Source organism: Rissa tridactyla, chromosome 1 (genome assembly GCF_028500815.1).
Source record: "Rissa tridactyla isolate bRisTri1 chromosome 1, bRisTri1.patW.cur.20221130, whole genome shotgun sequence".
In the NCBI taxonomy this organism is placed as follows: domain Eukaryota; kingdom Metazoa; phylum Chordata; class Aves; order Charadriiformes; family Laridae; genus Rissa; species Rissa tridactyla.
In genome coordinates, this window is record NC_071466.1 from 8,625,756 (window position 1) to 8,640,920 (window position 15,165).

Genomic DNA, 15,165 nt, shown 5'->3' on the forward strand with positions numbered 1-15,165 from the left:
CTGGCAGAGACCTGACTTAAATAATTTCTACATCATTTTAAATTTAAAATATATATATTTTAAATATATATATTGTCCTTGTTTACCTGTCAGTATGGATTCAGGGATCTTTCCCGCTGATTCCAAGGAAAACGAGGGCTCTCTACCAGGGAGAAATCTTGACTGTTAGTAACGATTATTTTTATCACAAAAGCCCTGCTCAGGCTCAGCATCTCTTTGCGCTGGGCAAAGAAAACACTTCTTCGTTGCCGCCAAAGAGGTTTCAGCCCCAGGGGCTGGCAGGGGACATGGATGAGGCTTTTGAGATAACGCGACTGAGGGACCTGCTTCCACTCGCTGAAGCCCGGGGAGATTGTCCCACAGACTCCCGCAGATCTTAGGCGCAGTCCTAAGAAGCACTGCAGAAGGTAGAAGAGAAGACACGCTTATCAGAGGGCTTCTTCCAGGGTACATTTAAAGGCTTTTTGATCGTTTTTGTAATTGGACAAGTCTAAAAAGAAACAGAGGCTTTCAGGCACTGGATCTCAACTCTCCTAGGACAGCTTTGCTCCTCCAGGCAGCGCGATAGATTGAGAAGGGGCAGGGAGCCTGGAGCAGCCTCCTGCGTAGGTGGGAAACCAGCATTACCTCTGCCAGCACCTCTACTGTGCGCCATGCTGGGTCATTGACAGGGCACAGCCAGGTACATGACAGGGAGGGAAGTCTGCAGCAAAGCAGAAGAAGAAGCAGAAGAGGAAATAACCCCTCCAGCAAGGCCTGGCCCTCTCAGCAGCTGGGGAAACCTCCAGAGGAAGAGAGCTCCCTGGGTTGTTTTAGCACAGTCAGAAAAGGAGCAGTCTGGGCTTCTGCAGCTGAGGGGGAAAGCAGCAAAGCAACACTTTTGCTTCTTTTTCTAAATGTCACAAAAAGGCAGGCTGTGCTCCTGCAAACAGGGATTCGGGTACCTGGCTGTGAAACGATTCATTAGTCAAAGAAAGGCATGGCGAGGACTGGCGGCTGGGAGCTGAAGGCGAGGCACGTTCAAATTGGAAAGAAGGTCCACGTTTTTTAACAGGGAGGGTGCTCAGCCGCCAGAACAGGCTGCCAAGAGCAGCGCTATCTTTGTATCCAGGGAAAATCAAGAGCAGGAGCCCTTATGAGAAAGATGCTTTCATCGAAACAGGAGTGATCTGCTTCCATACAGCTGTAAATCAGCGGAAATCTATAGGCTGCAACGTGCAGGAGACTGAATTACATGATTTAACAGTCCCTTTTAGCCTTAAAATGTTTCCGTCTATGATAGATGCTGGAAAAACTCTGCAGTGAAGAGATGGGCTCGTTTTTCACCGAGACGTGCAGGACAATGATGGTCACTGGGAGAGGGGTTCCTGCAGTATGTTTAGCAGTGACTGCTGTACCCCCAAACTCAGTCTGGGTCGACACTCCCTCCTCAGCCACATTTTGTGGGTGGCCGAAAAAGGAGTCCCCATGAGGGGCAGAGGGAATGAGGGGGTGTACCTCCCCTCCATGAGCACGTGGAGTTTGAGGTCGTGGAACAAGAGGTCGTCATGAGCATGACCTGCTCTTAATTGCAGTGCCTGTCACGGCCTCCCCCCACAAATGCAGGACCAGCCAGTCCCCCTGGAGTCACAGCAGGCTCTCCTCAAGCGCAGCATTTCCTCCAGGGCTTCAAATTTCATAGGAGGAGAAGCCCAGCTTTCCTGGAAGGGAAGTGCTGGTCTTAACCCAGCTCAGACTCCCACAGTGCTCCTTGCTCAGAGCACCCTGCAGTTAGCTAACAAGCGTCATTGCCAGGGTGGCCCTGCCTGGGGCTCCCGAGGTGAGATCAAAGGGCAGTACAACATCCGTTCCACACAAGCAGTTTTGTAGTGTCCGGGGATCACCAGGAAAACACAGCTCAGAGCTGGGAGCCCGTGTCCTTGCAAAGCGCGGAGGAGAGAGCAAAGGTGGCGCAGATCGCTTCTGCTTCTTCCATATGCTGAGCATGGCACAGAGCCAGCCCAGGCTATGCTTTCGGGCAAATGTCCTCCTCTCACGTTCCTTCTCTCTGCTCCAAGCACCAGATCACAATGGGGATGAACATCTGGGGTGTCAGGTGTGTGTCGGGAGCTCCAGGCAATCAGAAATGCAGGACAGGGCCTGGCAGGGTAGATCACGGAGCAGGAATCAAATGCACGAGCCTGGTCTGCAGCGGAGGAGACTTGCCACATCAATGAGTGCAGATGAACTAGAAAGTCCATCATGAGCCCTGACAGCTCCAGCCAAAAGCAATCGGAGCAGCCATCAGTCAGCAGGGCTGGAAATTTTGACCCAAAATCAAGCTGCCAGGCAGCTGCTGCCCAGGATGGAGAACTCTTAAGATGGGGGTTCAGGGAAGCAGGCAGGTAGTGTCTGCCAGACAAAAAGAGGGAAATTGGGGCCAGGTAGGAAAGAAGGTAGTGGGGAAGAGTCTAGGTGAAATGAAGGTTTGTGTTGGAGATAGCATGGTAAAGAAGAGGAAGGTGGAAAAGACAGGCGGGGGCTGTTTGCAAAGGGATCGGTTTCCCCGAGTTGACGCCAGATTGCCAGGTTTGGGGGGCACAGGGCCATGCAGCGCCCATCTCTTCCTACCCCGGTCTGCCAGGCGAAGTCCTTGCCCACTTCCACTTCCACTGGGAAACACACACTGCAAATCAAGGACATCCCTGTCAGTCCACCCTTCCTACAGTAGTCTTCCCACTTAAAATGTTTTAGGGAAGTGCCTCCAGACAGCAGCTGGGATCAAAGCGCTGGCAGTACAGCAGGATTCACTCTGTCCTCACAGGCAGCAGCCGGCTTCTGAAAGAAGTTTGTTTTTGCTTCCCCCACAAGCCGAAAGCGTGCCTGCCCTGGGGCCTGAACACCTCGTGCCTTCACGTTCAAGGCCTGTGGTGGCCTGCCAGCACAGACGCAACCAACCCTGGACCATTATATGCTATTGACTTACAGGGTAAGGTCCAACCCTGCCTCAGCAACTGCAAAAAAAAACCCCAACCTTTGCAGTGCTTGTGCCAGCTGGGAGAGCCAAACCAGACGGGTTTAGTACCAAATCCTCTGGCCCTGCTTCAGGCCTACGTGCCCCCACATCCCACAGGCCCCATAGGGCCTGTCTCCAGGCCGGAGCAGAGGCCTGCTGAGCCCCCGCTGGGTCCCTGCCTCGATCCAACAGCCAGCGGGGATAATGTGTGCTGTCTGAGGGCTCACGAACGCAGATCACCCCGCCCTGAAACCTGCTCGGCTCTACGCCGCCCGCCCTGCCGCGCCCCGGGCGCCCTCCATCCCCCCTCCCCCCTCACAGCGCTCCGGCACCGCGCTGACATGGCCGCCACAGGGCGGGGGCTGGGCGGGCCACACTCAAGATGGCCGCCGCGCCAGGCTGAGGCAGGCGGGGCCGTACAGGCGGTGCTTCCAAGCGGGCCACACCCAACATGGCCGCTGCGCCGCGCTGCTCCGCGCCTGGACGGACGCGGCGGAAGGCCAATCAGGGTGCGAGGAGCGGGCTGGAGGGCGGGCTGCGGAGAGCTTGGCGTGCATTGGGTGTCCGCCATTACTGCTCCCCTCACCGGACCCTCCTTCAGGAGACCTGGCCTCTACGAGCAGCTGAGGGGCATTGTCCAAAAATCGTCGTTATCCCCCGGTGTGCGGAACGCGGGGTGGGAGGGACGCTTTGAGCGACGGATGCAGCTCTGTCCTAGGCGGCGGGATGAGCGCGGCGCTGCCGAAGGTACCGGCGGGCCGCGACACCGGGCCCGGTACCAGGGTGTGAGGACACACACACACAGGCCCGGCCCCGGGGGAGGGGCAGGCCTGGGAATGGGGACAGGAGGGACAGGCCCAGCCCTGGTATTGGGGAGTCTGGGGGGTGACAGGCCCTATCCGGCGGCTAGATTGGGGGTGTGTGTGCGGGTGTGTGTGTACACTGACAGTCCAGAAACACCCCCGCAGCCTGGGCTGCATCCCCAGCAGCGTGGGCAGCAGGGCGAGGGGGGGGAATTTCGCCCCTCTGCTCCGCTCGGGGGAGACCCCCCTGCAGTGCTGCCTCCAGCTCTGGGGCCTCAGCACAGGAGAGACACGGAGCTGTTGGAGCGGGGCCAGAGGAGGCCCCGGAGATGCTGGGAGGGCTGGAGCCCCTCTGCTGGGAGGACGGGCTGAGAGAGTTGGGGGGGTTCAGCCTGGAGAAGAGAAGGCTCCGCGGAGACCTTGGAGCCCCTTCCAGCCCCTCAAGTGGCTCCAGGAAAGCTGGGGAGGGACTCTGGATGAGGGAGGGGAGCCATGGGACAAGGGGGAAGGGTTTTCCACTGCAAGAGGGGAGATTGAGCTGAGATCTGAGGCAGAAATTCTTGTCTGTGAGGGTGGTGAGCCCCTGGCCCAGGTTGCCCAGAGAGGTGGGAGATGCCCCATCCCTGGAGGGGTTCAAGGCCAGGTTGGACGGGGCTTGGAGCAAGCTGGGCTGGTGGGAGGTGTCCCTGCCCAGGGCAGGGGGTGGCACTGGATGATCTTTCAGGTCCCTTCCAGCCCAAACCATTTGATGATTCTGCAGCCCTGAGTTAGTGCCCTGGGTCGCCTCCCCTGCTGTACCTGCGGCGGGAACCCCCATACAACCCTCCTCAGGCACCCAGGGATCACCCCAGTGACACAGGGTGAATTACAGCCCCTGGCCCTGTCCTGTCCTGGGTCTGCCTGTTCCTCTGGTCACTCTTTGGGGACATTGATAATTATCCCCCCAGCTGACATGATGCAGCTCCTGCCTGCTGGGGTTGTGGTGACAGCAAAGCTCTTTGCTTGATGCTGCTCTCGCCATGTATGAGCTGTGTTTCCCTCCATCCACGTGGAGCTGGAACAAGAACAAGGGTTGTTTATGTGGCTGTTTTAACCTGGAGGCAGTGGGATGGTGTGAGGGATCGGAGAATCACCGGCCATGTGAAAGCAGCAAGGCTGTGTCTTTGGAAATCATAGAATCGTAGAATGGTTTGGGTTGGAAGGGACCTTAAAGCTCATCCAGTTCTAACCCTCCTGCCCTGAGCAAGGACATCTCCCACTAGACCAGGTTGTTCAGAGCCCCATCCAGCCTGGCCTTGAACACTTTTAATAATGGGGCATCCACAACTTCTCTGGGTAACCTGTAAATGAGGATCCTGAAAAAAAGCAAGGGGGTGCAAGAAAAGGGTACAGCAATCATCATCTTCCTACTCCTTCATCCCTTTCCCCTGTGTTGCGGTGGTATTCTGGCAAGTGACAGTGGCTGGAGGCTGTGGAGAGACTGGAGGGGTTATTGGTACATTCAGAAGGTCTCAGGTGTTGTTTTGGTGGCTGTATTCTGGCAAGCGCTGGTGAAAACTCACTGATGTCTGCCATACTGTTTGCATTTTGATTGTGGTGGCTCATTGCAGGTGCTATGCTTGAAGAAGGGATGGTTGCTAACGCAGGTGTTTGCGCTTAGCAGGTGAGTTGTCTGAAATCAAACTCAGTAAGTAAAACACAGTATAAAGCATTAAAAACATTCGGTCACTTCTTCTGATAGTGTCAGAAAAAGTACTTTTTGCCAAGGAAAGTCTTTGAATTGTGGGGGGAAGACTTTCAGCTGATGTCTGGGAGCTGAAAGGCTGTAGGATGTGAAGAAGAGAAAGCCTTTTTGCTAATGGGATCTATCTGTGTCTGAGGGACGTGGGGTGTGAGCCTTTGTTCAAGGAGATTGACCAGATATGTTGTGTTTCCACAGGTGGGTAAAAGCAGAGCTTTTAACAATTATCTTGTTTCCTACAGAGCAGCTGCACCCAGAGAAAGCCATCTATGTGCTGCGGGTAAGGCCTCTTATTAATCCAATGCAAGACAAAACTTCATTTACCCCAAATAAATCTTACCCATTTCAGCATTTGTCTCCTTTTTTATTTTTTTTAGTGAATTTTGAGCTCGTTAAATAACCTGAGCAAGTGCTCTTCCACTTCCATATATTTTTCCTAATGGTTTCCTTTGTTTCTGTGTTCTTGGCCAAGCAGGTGCTCTTAGTCATGATGTTACACTGTGGAATGACACCAGCCAGATGTATTTGCTATATTAATGTCCAGGAACTGACTTACACCCCCGTGAGGTCCCATTTTAACGTTTAGTTAGCTGGTGGAGTCTGCTGACACAATTTAAAATAGAATTTGATTTTGATGTGGAGGCAAAGTGTAACTGAGTGGCTTAGATCCTTGGTGTTCGCTTTCTTTTTGTTGTTCTGAGCTTCGTTTATTAAAACGAGGGTTATTGAGGGTTTCATTTTACCCTGGAGAAGGAAGTATAAATAAAAGCCGATACCGTTTTGATTTGGCTTCCTAGCACATGAATATTTGAACAGGGCTGGATTTAAAATTAAGTGAGGCTCAGATCCATCATAGTAGCATCACTGCTGTCGCATAAGAGGAGACAGATGTAACATTTCATCAGTATCCTCACCAGCCACTGGTGCTGACAAGTCTGTCTTTTTTTTTTTTTTGTTTGTTTGTTTGCCTGAGAAATCACCTGGGAAATGAGTCACTTTTAATCTCTTCCTCCTTTATTTGTTGCTTGCTGTAACCAACTGTGAATTGTAACAGGCTTGCTGTGATGCACAGGCTGCCTGCGTGGGGCAGAGATCGGACGAAGCCTTAGCTTGCCTTTGCCTTCTGTCAAAGATCTGAGGACAAATTCTTGCCCCTGGTGTGGATTTTGGGCTCTCAAAGCACCTGTATATGTTTGTTAAAAGAAGGGCTTCTGCCATTCAGCTGGAAATGTGTTTGCTCTGCTTTGATTTTCAGGTGATGTGCTCATGAGTTGCCACAGACACTACAAAGCCCGTCCTACGCATGGTATTGGGAGGTATAAATACCTGCTCCCAAAGGAGGTAGGCATAAGAACTCCCTTACTGTGCTTGCTTTTAGCTGACCCATCTTTTCACAGTCTGATTTAAATGTTGGTATTATTAATTCTGTGGTTGATGAATCATATTAAAAAGAAATAATGTAATTATTTACTTCTGCTTCTCTTGATAAAGAGTGTTATATCATGTGAAGTACCCACTCACAAGGCTGCATAAATACTTTCTTTTGTCCGGTACGTTCTTGTTCAAGTTAATGAGTAATCTCTTCCTGATGCTGAATTTAATATCCCAACTTCAAATTATTGCAGAGTATTATAAGCAGGTCTTATTTGCGTCTAAACTTTTTACATTCCCTGAAATTTGGAAAGACAACAATTTTTGTGGAAGGAGGGAACAATAACTCATCAAGACAGCTGCCTCAAAGGCAGGAACTGGAATAAAAAGCAGTTTGTTTTCTACTCCTTGGTTTCTCCTGGAAGAAATTAATCATGATACGCACGTATTTTCTGTGTGACTTCTGTGGTGCTGCCATCCAAGAACTGAACTGCTCAACTTGAGAACATCTGTTAAGATAATGTCATCCCAGTTTTGTAGTCGGGGAAAGTGAGCACAGATGGGCTGTGATATGTTTGACAGAGTTCAGCAAACCTTTCTTAGAAGAGAGTACCTTAGCATGGTCTCCTGTGTGGGCAAGGGTTAATGTTTTTTTTTTTTTTTATTTCCAGCTTTGTTCAAAACAGATATGCTTTCTGTTTCTTCTTTTTTAAAAAAAAAATACAGGGTCCAAAGAAGAAGAAGGATAAAGTACAGATGAAAGAGATAAATGCTGGGACCGAATATGAGTACGGAGATGTCAACATCCAGATGACTTCCTATGATATGTGTCTTGTGGAGCATTTTGCTCAGTACGTGCATAAACTCTGCAACCGACTCTCCATTAAAGTGAATGAAAGGTATGAGGAACACGGCTCCTTGTTTGTCATCCCTCGTAATCACATTGCATTAGGCCGCATGAGGCTCATAGATGATGATACTTTGCAGACAAGGGTGCAATCTAATCTCACTGATAGATTCTCGCATGTAAATCCAAATCTTCTGTCATCTGCCTGGTGTTCTCTTTTTGTGTGTCTGTACTGTTTTGGATGCTCTATTCGTATAAGGAAGGCTGAAATGGAGTTGTTGAGGCACTGACTGAACAGATCTCAGGGGAAAAAAAAAAATAGCTGTTACTTTTTGTTCCTTTGAGAAGGCGGCTTAAGCCTGTGGGTGCTGAGCCCGGGAATGTAAGCTTAAGTATTGCTGACTTTTGCTGCTGTTTTTTCTTTACGGTGTTTCATCCAGGCTCTGCGCATATATTGTGCAATAAGCAAGTTATACTGATTATACAAACTAGAATGGGCTTGGGAAACCCCTGAAGCTTGTGGGAGAGCTGCCCTCCACTTTAGTTTAGTAATAGAGGATGCTTCAGTTGCACACGAGATTTTTGAAGCAGGTGGACCCCTGACAGCAGCTTTGCTCACTTTAATGAGTCTGAGGAACATAATACAGCTCCTTGGTGCCTGCAGTGCACCCAAGGAGCTGTAGTCACTGGGAGAAGCACTGTGTTGCTGTAAGGAAGTAAACACACTTGATGGCGATTATCTGAAATGTCTATCTTTACCTCTGAGTATGAACATGGGTTCCTGCTTATGCCGATTAAACCTATCAACAATCATTTGCTTTATGTTCGTCCACTTTGCTGAACTGTCAGCTGTGGATCTGAAATCCTGTGCCCACAGATCAGCCGCTTGTAGCCTCTGTGATGTCTTTTGCACTAAACAGCACTAAAAATGGTGACACAGCGGTGACTGACAGGTGTTTGTTTTGAGCAGGATACCCAGCGACACTAAGAAATTACAATTCTGTCAGCAGCAATGAAAGAATTCACAGAAAAATCCCGCAGCCTGAGACTACTGATAGCACTTTCAGTGTAAAGCGTTAGTACCTTGTATCATACTTGTGCCCTCTGAGGTTGGACTTGGTGTGCAGAGTTCGATATGTACAGAAATAAATTATTTGCCCTTTAAGAGCAAAATTTGCAGGGTAAAACGTGGGCAGGAGGATGTAACCTGTAGTTATTGATGCTGTACAAATGGAGATGGGGAGGCCGAGGTCTCTGGAGTCACACTTACCAGAGAGCAGAATCTGATCAGTGCTTGATGGTGCTGTTGTTAAATTCAGAGGTGAAAATAATGTCTTTTGAGTGGTGTGTTGCAGCAGTGGCTTTAGCTTTGTTCCCGATGAACAGATTGCAAAATAAGTCAGAACTGTTGCTTTAACAACCATAAAGAAGTTAAAAGTTCTCTTCTCAGGCTGGTGTTTGTAGCTGAAACAGGTTTTTGCTGGCAGTAGTGCTGCAAGCTTCTCCCTTATCTCTTTCCAGTAAAACACTTGGCTTCTGCCAGTGCTTGATTTGCAAGATACGTTGTTTGCATAATTAATTTCTCATGAAAAGTTAATCTATTTCCACATTCTCTGCTGCTGGAGGTTGATTCATTCCTGTAAAGTAGTGCAAATCTATCCTCCCTGTCTTAAGCACTGACCTGTGGTTCCTACAGCTACGCGATGCCCACCAAAACCAACGAAGTGCTGTTCCTGGAAGAGCGAGGTTCCAAAATGCAGCTGGATGCGGTCCTTACTACCCATCAGAGGGTTGTCCAGGTATGAGCTGGCGTTTGCTGACAGCACTGCGGCTCTTGTGCAGCACGTCCTATCTCAGGCTCTCAAAACCCCTTAACAAGTGGAGTTAAGTGCCTTGAACAAATGAAAGGTGTAATTTTGGGCGTAAATTGAAGCACGAAGAAGTCTAATGAGGTTTCTTGCTAAAGGTTACTCATAAAGTAGAAGCAGAGGAGGGGTTCCTGGATTCTGTATTTCGGCCAGAAGGTTTACTATCTATTTTATGCAGAATATTTGATGGAAGGGGTAGAAAAATCATGTTCAAGGATGAATGCTTGGACAAACCTGATGAAATTTAAAAATACCATTAGTATCAGGGTCAGCTTCAAAAGCGTACAACTGATCGAGGTAAATAGGTGCTTCTCCTAAGTGATTTTTTTTTTTTTTCCTAGTTTATAGCGTGTTCCCTTGCTATATGCGCAGTCTCTGCTGCATTACATTTTAGACCCAGAAGTAGACTTTTTCCTCTGGAGAGAGCTGATGTGTGGTTAACGCTGGGGCTTGCAGGTTTGCCGTGGCAGCCTTTGTATTAGAGTCTCACCTAAATTAAGATCTTCACGCGTGGCTAAGTCTCCCTACATGCAGGAGACCATGCAGGCAGGGATGGGAAGCTGTAGAGAAGAGCCAAAACGAGAGCTTTGGGCCGCTCTTCTCTAATGAAGTGGTTGACTGCCACAGGCTCATACTGAAATGGACTCTTTCTGTGCCATTAGTATAAAGAGGCCATTTTGTATGGGGTGTCCTGCTCCTCCAGTGCTTCTATTTCTTCTTTCAGATCAGCGGTTTGAGTTCAACGTTTGCTCCGATACTCTTGGAAATTATTCAGAGTAATCAGCCTGAAGGGGTCCATCTGTTAGTGAAAGAGGTATGTTTAATTTTACCAGTACCTTTGCGTTTAGGAAGCAGATGTGCTGTGTGACTTGAATTTGCTTTGAAAATACAGACCCGGTCCTGAGACTACTGTCTACTCTAGACTTGCGGATACCTAGGATCTGCCAGAACTAAGCCCTCACTTGGTCTATGGAAATCCATTATCTCTTAATTCTTGATGAATGTTTAATTTTCCATTTAGCCTCCTGTAATTAGTACCACAGAAGGTACTTTCCTAGCCAATCCCATAGATCTGTAGGAGAGGGCAGGTTGCAAGTTGCTTTCCTTTGCTGCCGCAGGTTGCCTGCGACTCAGAAGGGAAAGCTTTCCTTCAGCAGTGCTTCACTGCCTCTTACCTAGGAATCGCCAGGAACTTCATGGAGCAGTCGGTAGCAAAACTGGGACTGGAAATCCAAATGCTGTGCCCTGTTTTGACGGAATTTGTTCTGGGAAAGGTTCAGCTTGTTTTCGGCAGAAAAGCCCGATAGTTTTCTCAGCACTGAGGACTTCAGGACAGAACCCCACTCGCTGGTGGACCAGGCATAAGGAGATATTTAAACTTCTGTCATTTTACATTCAGACAGAACAGTCCCAGGAAGCCCTATTTGTTCAGGGACAAAAGATTTTTGTGCCTTGAAAGGGAAGGCAATACAGTAAACTCAAATGTGAAAACACAGTTGGCTTCTTAAGTGGCCTTTGAAGAATGTTTAGTTATCTCCAGCTCTGCAAAACCAGAAGGAATACAGGAGGTGGTCTCTCGAGTCTAGTAATCTCCTCTGCTTTTGGTCACAGTCCCGTCTCTGCCTTAGGGCTGCCATTTATTTATTTATTTATTTTTAAATTTTGGCTGATGTCTTTGTCTCCGGAGGGAGAACTGTGACATTGTGCCATTTGCAAAGTCATTGCAGTCTGATGCAGGAAGCCCAGGGGAGAGACCCAAGCTGGCTTCACAAGACTGGCAGTGCAGAAGAGAGATTAAAGCTTTGGGATGCTCTTTCAAAGTTCTGCAGAAAGTGGCATGTCTCCTCGAGAAAAGAGATGCTTCAGTGATAGGCAGTGGCAGAATTTGAGGCGTCCGGTTGACTTCTTGAGCACAATGCAGTTGTGCTCACTCTTCCAAAAGCAGCGGAGGAGCCTACAAGGCTGAATTTTAGAGCCCGTGGGGTGACCAAGCGTGTCCATGGCTGCCACGCTCACTTGCTGCCAGAATCATAGAATCATCTAAGTTGGAAGGGACCTTTAAGATCAGTCTTTTCTGCCCTCTGTGCTTTACCCCCGGCAGCTGCTCCTCTTGCAGGCTGAATGTAAGAGAGGAGGCTTAAAGCTCTGCCACCTGCTTCCAGGTTGAGCTGCCCGCGAGATCTCAGCCTGCAGTGACTGGGGCTTCCCACTCCCTGGGTTCAGTGGATGTTTAAGCCTTTTGTTTTTCCTCTCTTAATTGATTCTCTTTGGGAGAGAGTTTTGTCTTTCTCTTGATTTCAAAAAGTACTCAAGAGGCGATTCTGATTTGCTTGGGGTTTTTTTTCCCCCTTCCCTCACCAGCACACAGAAGCTGACTTCAAGAGCCGATTAAAGTCTCGACCGGAACTTGAAGAGCTTCTAGCGCAGATGAACTGAGATGAAGAACGCTCCATCCATTTCAGAGCCGCCTCTGGAAGAGCGAGGCTTCTCCTTCTTGGCTACTTAAGCCTCCAGAAGGTGACTCCGTGAGCACTGTAGTGATAACTTGCGGAACTGGAAGAAATTTCCACTGTTGTCAAGCAGCTTGTCTTAATAAAGACAAATACGTGTGTTTATATCTGATTTGTACGCTGAGTGAAGGGGCTTCACAATGAAATGAGGCTTTTCTCAGTTCTTCCCCCCCCCCCTTTTTTTTTTCTCCTTTATGTTTTACTCTTGGTATACAAGGATTTCTGTGAGTTTTAGTCTGCAGAAATCTCTGCAAGTTACTAACGCTGTACTGCAACGCTCCCAGATGTTACTGATGTGGAAGTGACCACCCTGCTCCTTTCTTCAGCTGGAGAAACGCATTATTCTCGTAGAGCTCCCTAAATCGGAGCTTTGCCAACACGAATGGAGCCGCAGAGCCCTGGGAGGGTTGGGGATGATCATCCCCGAGCAGCTGAACAACCGCTGCTTGACAGAAAAAAGCCTCAGAGGGCAGAGGCAGGAAGGTTGGGGCTGTCAGGCAGAGTATGCAAAATTTCTCCTTAATTTCTGATTTGCCTTTCAAGCCAGAAAGGGTAAACTTCTGACTCCCCAAAGTCAATCTACTTTTTGACTCCCCAAAGTCAATCTACTTTTTGACTCCCCAAAGTCAATCTACTTTTTACCCTTTTGGAAAGGGAGAAATTACTTGTGCCTTGCAAGGACACATGCCTGAAGCACGAAGCGGTTTGGGGGATTTCCCAGGACAGCACCAGATGCTTTTCCCAGAACTGGTGCTTTTCTCGAGGGATGTGGGACCGAGGATGTCCCAAATTTGGCCGAGCTGCTCAGCTTCTTATCGCCATCCTGCAAAACCCAGAGCCCATGGGAGCTGTGGATTTTAGGTGCACGTAGGGGTCAAACGGGTCACAGCACCTGGGTTTTTGCTCCCATCCTTCCTATTTCAAATTTTGAGATCGCACACGGCTGTTTTTATTTAGGCTGGAGCTGACACAGTACTGATCGCACCATCCTTTAAGGAGGTGCCTTAGAACCAAACTTAAGCCCTGGTTTGATGGATGCTTCTTTGCTGTTCCTGCCCAAAACCTGGTTTGTTTGGGATTTTTTCCCCTTTTCCTAAGCACCAGCCCTTAAAAAGAGGGAAAATAACACATAAGCACTCTTCCCCCAAACTGGGTCTGCTCAGGGGTTGCTGGATATTCACTCGGGTCTTGTGCCAGTTGTGATTTTTGGCTGACAGCACCCAAACTCAGCCACTCGGCACCCCAAGCACCCACCTTCCTTGGAAACAGCCTGGAAAGTTCTGCCCCCCCTGCCAAAAGCCATGGGGCCCCTCCCTTTCCAACCCTTTCGTAGCTTATTTGCTAGGAAGTGGTGTTCAGAGCCTTTTTTTCTTCCCATCCCTAATCCCCTTGGGAGTTCCCAGGAGATAAATCCCGCCCCCCAAATCCTGCCTGGTGGGACACAAGGTTATGGCTGCTGGGAAAAGCTTTGGGATGGCACAGGGAAGGACACGGAGTGGAAATCCACAGTAGGGCTATCGCACCCAGCTTGGGCGCTGTGAATGCTCCCAGTTTGGGACATTTTGGGCTGGAAATGCCCATCTCACCCCACAGCTGTCCCCTCTGAGCTCCCAGTTATTGACGATGGTGCAGACGGAGACAAGCAATTCGTCCAGGATAACAAACACCACCGGATTTCATTTCCCAACAATGTAGCATGGATTTACTGGCACATCTGCCCCCTTGTATGAAAAATAACATCAAAAAAGGGCCAAATGCCGCAGCTGCCCCGTTCCTGGGGTGCCGATGGTGGGCTGGCCGGGAGCCGGGGCAGGGAGGCCCGGTGATTTCAGTCCCCGGTGGGCGAGGGGTGGGCTTGGTGCGAGTCGGATGCCCGGTGCGGTTCCTTGGCACGCTGCCGCCGGGCCATGCACTCGCCGAAAGCCCGGACCTGGGGCTGGCAGTGCCGCCAGTCCTGCCGTGCTGCCATGCACTCCTGCAGCTCCCGGTGCTGTGCCATGCAGCCCGTCCGTGAGATCATGGCGTCCACCGGGTCCTCCTCATCCTCATCTTCCTCCAACGACCGACTACGGTTCCAGGTGTGTCCAGGCTTCGCCATCGCCCAGCCAGGCTGGGGCAGGACAGCAGGCGTCAGGGCACTGCCTTCCCCTCCAGAGCCCTGTGTGGGTCATTGCCCCCTTTTTTGGGGCACCTCCCAGGGTGCCCGGCACCCCCCCATACCTCCATGGGTGCTCAGCACCTTCTGCACCCCCCTCCCACACCCCTATGGGTGCCCAGCATCCTCCATGCCCCCATGGGTACCCCCATATGCTCCATGCACCCCCAAGGAGGAGCTCAGCACCCCCTCCACATGTAGCCCCAACACCTCCATGGGTGCCCACAACCCCCGTGCACCTTACCCCCACCCATGGGTGTCCACCACCCCCATGTAGCCCCCATGGATGTCCAGCACCTCCCCCATGCACCTTACCCCCACCTATGGGTGCCCAGCACCTCCACCATGCACCCTATCCCCCCCCCGGGTTGCCCAACACCTTCCCCCCCACGCACCTGCCCACCCTCCCACTCCCCATGGGTGCTCAGAGCACCTCCTCCGTGCACCTTTCCCCCACCTATGGGTACCCACCACCCCCCACGGGTGCTCAACACCTTCCCCACACACCTTACTCCCCACCATGGGTGCCCACCACCCTCCCCAATGCCTACCTGCCCACCCCCCAAGCCCTATGGGTGCCCAGCACCTCCCCCATGCACCCTATCTCCACCCAGGGGTGCCCAACACGCCCCCACGCACCCCCTCGGCTGCCCAGCACCCTCCATGCTCCTCCCATGGGTGCCCAGCGCCTCCCCCACGCTTCTCATTCGTACTCGCACCCTTCGTGCTCTCCCGATGCCATACGACCACCCCCCCGTACCTGCCCAGCAGCGCAGCGCGGCCCCTTTAAGGCTGGCGTCGGAAGAGGCACTGCCGGGGCGGGCGCGGGGCGTGGCGGCGGGAGCGCTCTCTCATTGGAAGACGTGCTTCCGCTT

The 15,165-nt window shown here is 50.8% G+C and overlaps 2 protein-coding genes across 4 annotated transcripts; one reads left to right on the forward strand and one right to left on the reverse strand.

Annotated features, from left to right (window-relative positions):
* Nucleotides 1–3,513: 3,513 nt before the first annotated feature.
* On the forward strand, nucleotides 3,514–12,240 carry MRPL48 (mitochondrial ribosomal protein L48). Of its 2 annotated transcripts, none has more exons than XM_054183084.1 (8): nucleotides 3,514–3,742; nucleotides 5,409–5,461; nucleotides 5,782–5,819; nucleotides 6,795–6,880; nucleotides 7,637–7,809; nucleotides 9,432–9,556; nucleotides 10,350–10,439; nucleotides 11,987–12,240. In XM_054183084.1, the coding sequence occupies exons 1-7, from the start codon at nucleotides 3,722–3,724 to the stop codon at nucleotides 10,403–10,405; spliced, it is 552 nt and encodes a 183-aa protein (XP_054039059.1). In that variant the 5' UTR covers nucleotides 3,514–3,721; the 3' UTR covers nucleotides 10,406–10,439; nucleotides 11,987–12,240. The 2 variants fall into 2 exon arrangements, with proteins under 2 accessions (XP_054039059.1, XP_054039050.1); XM_054183075.1 differs by having other exon boundaries at nucleotides 3,517–3,742; nucleotides 9,454–9,556.
* Nucleotides 12,241–13,781: 1,541 nt separating this feature from the next.
* On the reverse strand, nucleotides 13,782–15,129 carry LOC128913539 (cytochrome c oxidase assembly factor 4 homolog, mitochondrial). 2 transcript variants are annotated; one of them, XM_054211743.1, is made up of 2 exons: nucleotides 15,051–15,129; nucleotides 13,782–14,245 (listed from the first exon to the last, which is right to left on the reverse strand). In XM_054211743.1, exon 2 carries the CDS (start codon nucleotides 14,231–14,233, stop codon nucleotides 13,964–13,966), a length of 270 nt encoding a protein of 89 aa, XP_054067718.1. In that variant the 5' UTR covers nucleotides 14,234–14,245; nucleotides 15,051–15,129; the 3' UTR covers nucleotides 13,782–13,963. The 2 variants fall into 2 exon arrangements, with proteins under 2 accessions (XP_054067718.1, XP_054068571.1); XM_054212596.1 differs by having other exon boundaries at nucleotides 13,782–14,293; nucleotides 15,051–15,120.
* Nucleotides 15,130–15,165: the final 36 nt, after the last annotated feature.

What these genes read in the sequence shown, in the direction of transcription:
- MRPL48 (XM_054183075.1), top strand. Translation starts at nt 3,722, where the DNA reads ATGAGCGCGGCGCTGCCGAAG. An exon ending in TGAGCGCGGCGCTGCCGAAG is followed by an intron (nt 3,743 to 5,408) that starts GTACCGGCGGGC and finishes GGCTCATTGCAG; the next exon opens with GTGCTATGCTTGAAGAAGGG. An exon ending in CCCATCAGAGGGTTGTCCAG is followed by an intron (nt 9,557 to 10,349) that starts GTATGAGCTGGC and finishes TTCTTCTTTCAG; the next exon opens with ATCAGCGGTTTGAGTTCAAC.
- LOC128913539 (XM_054211743.1), bottom strand. Translation starts at nt 14,233, where the DNA reads ATGGCGAAGCCTGGACACACCTGGAACCGTAGTCGGTCGTTGGAGGAA.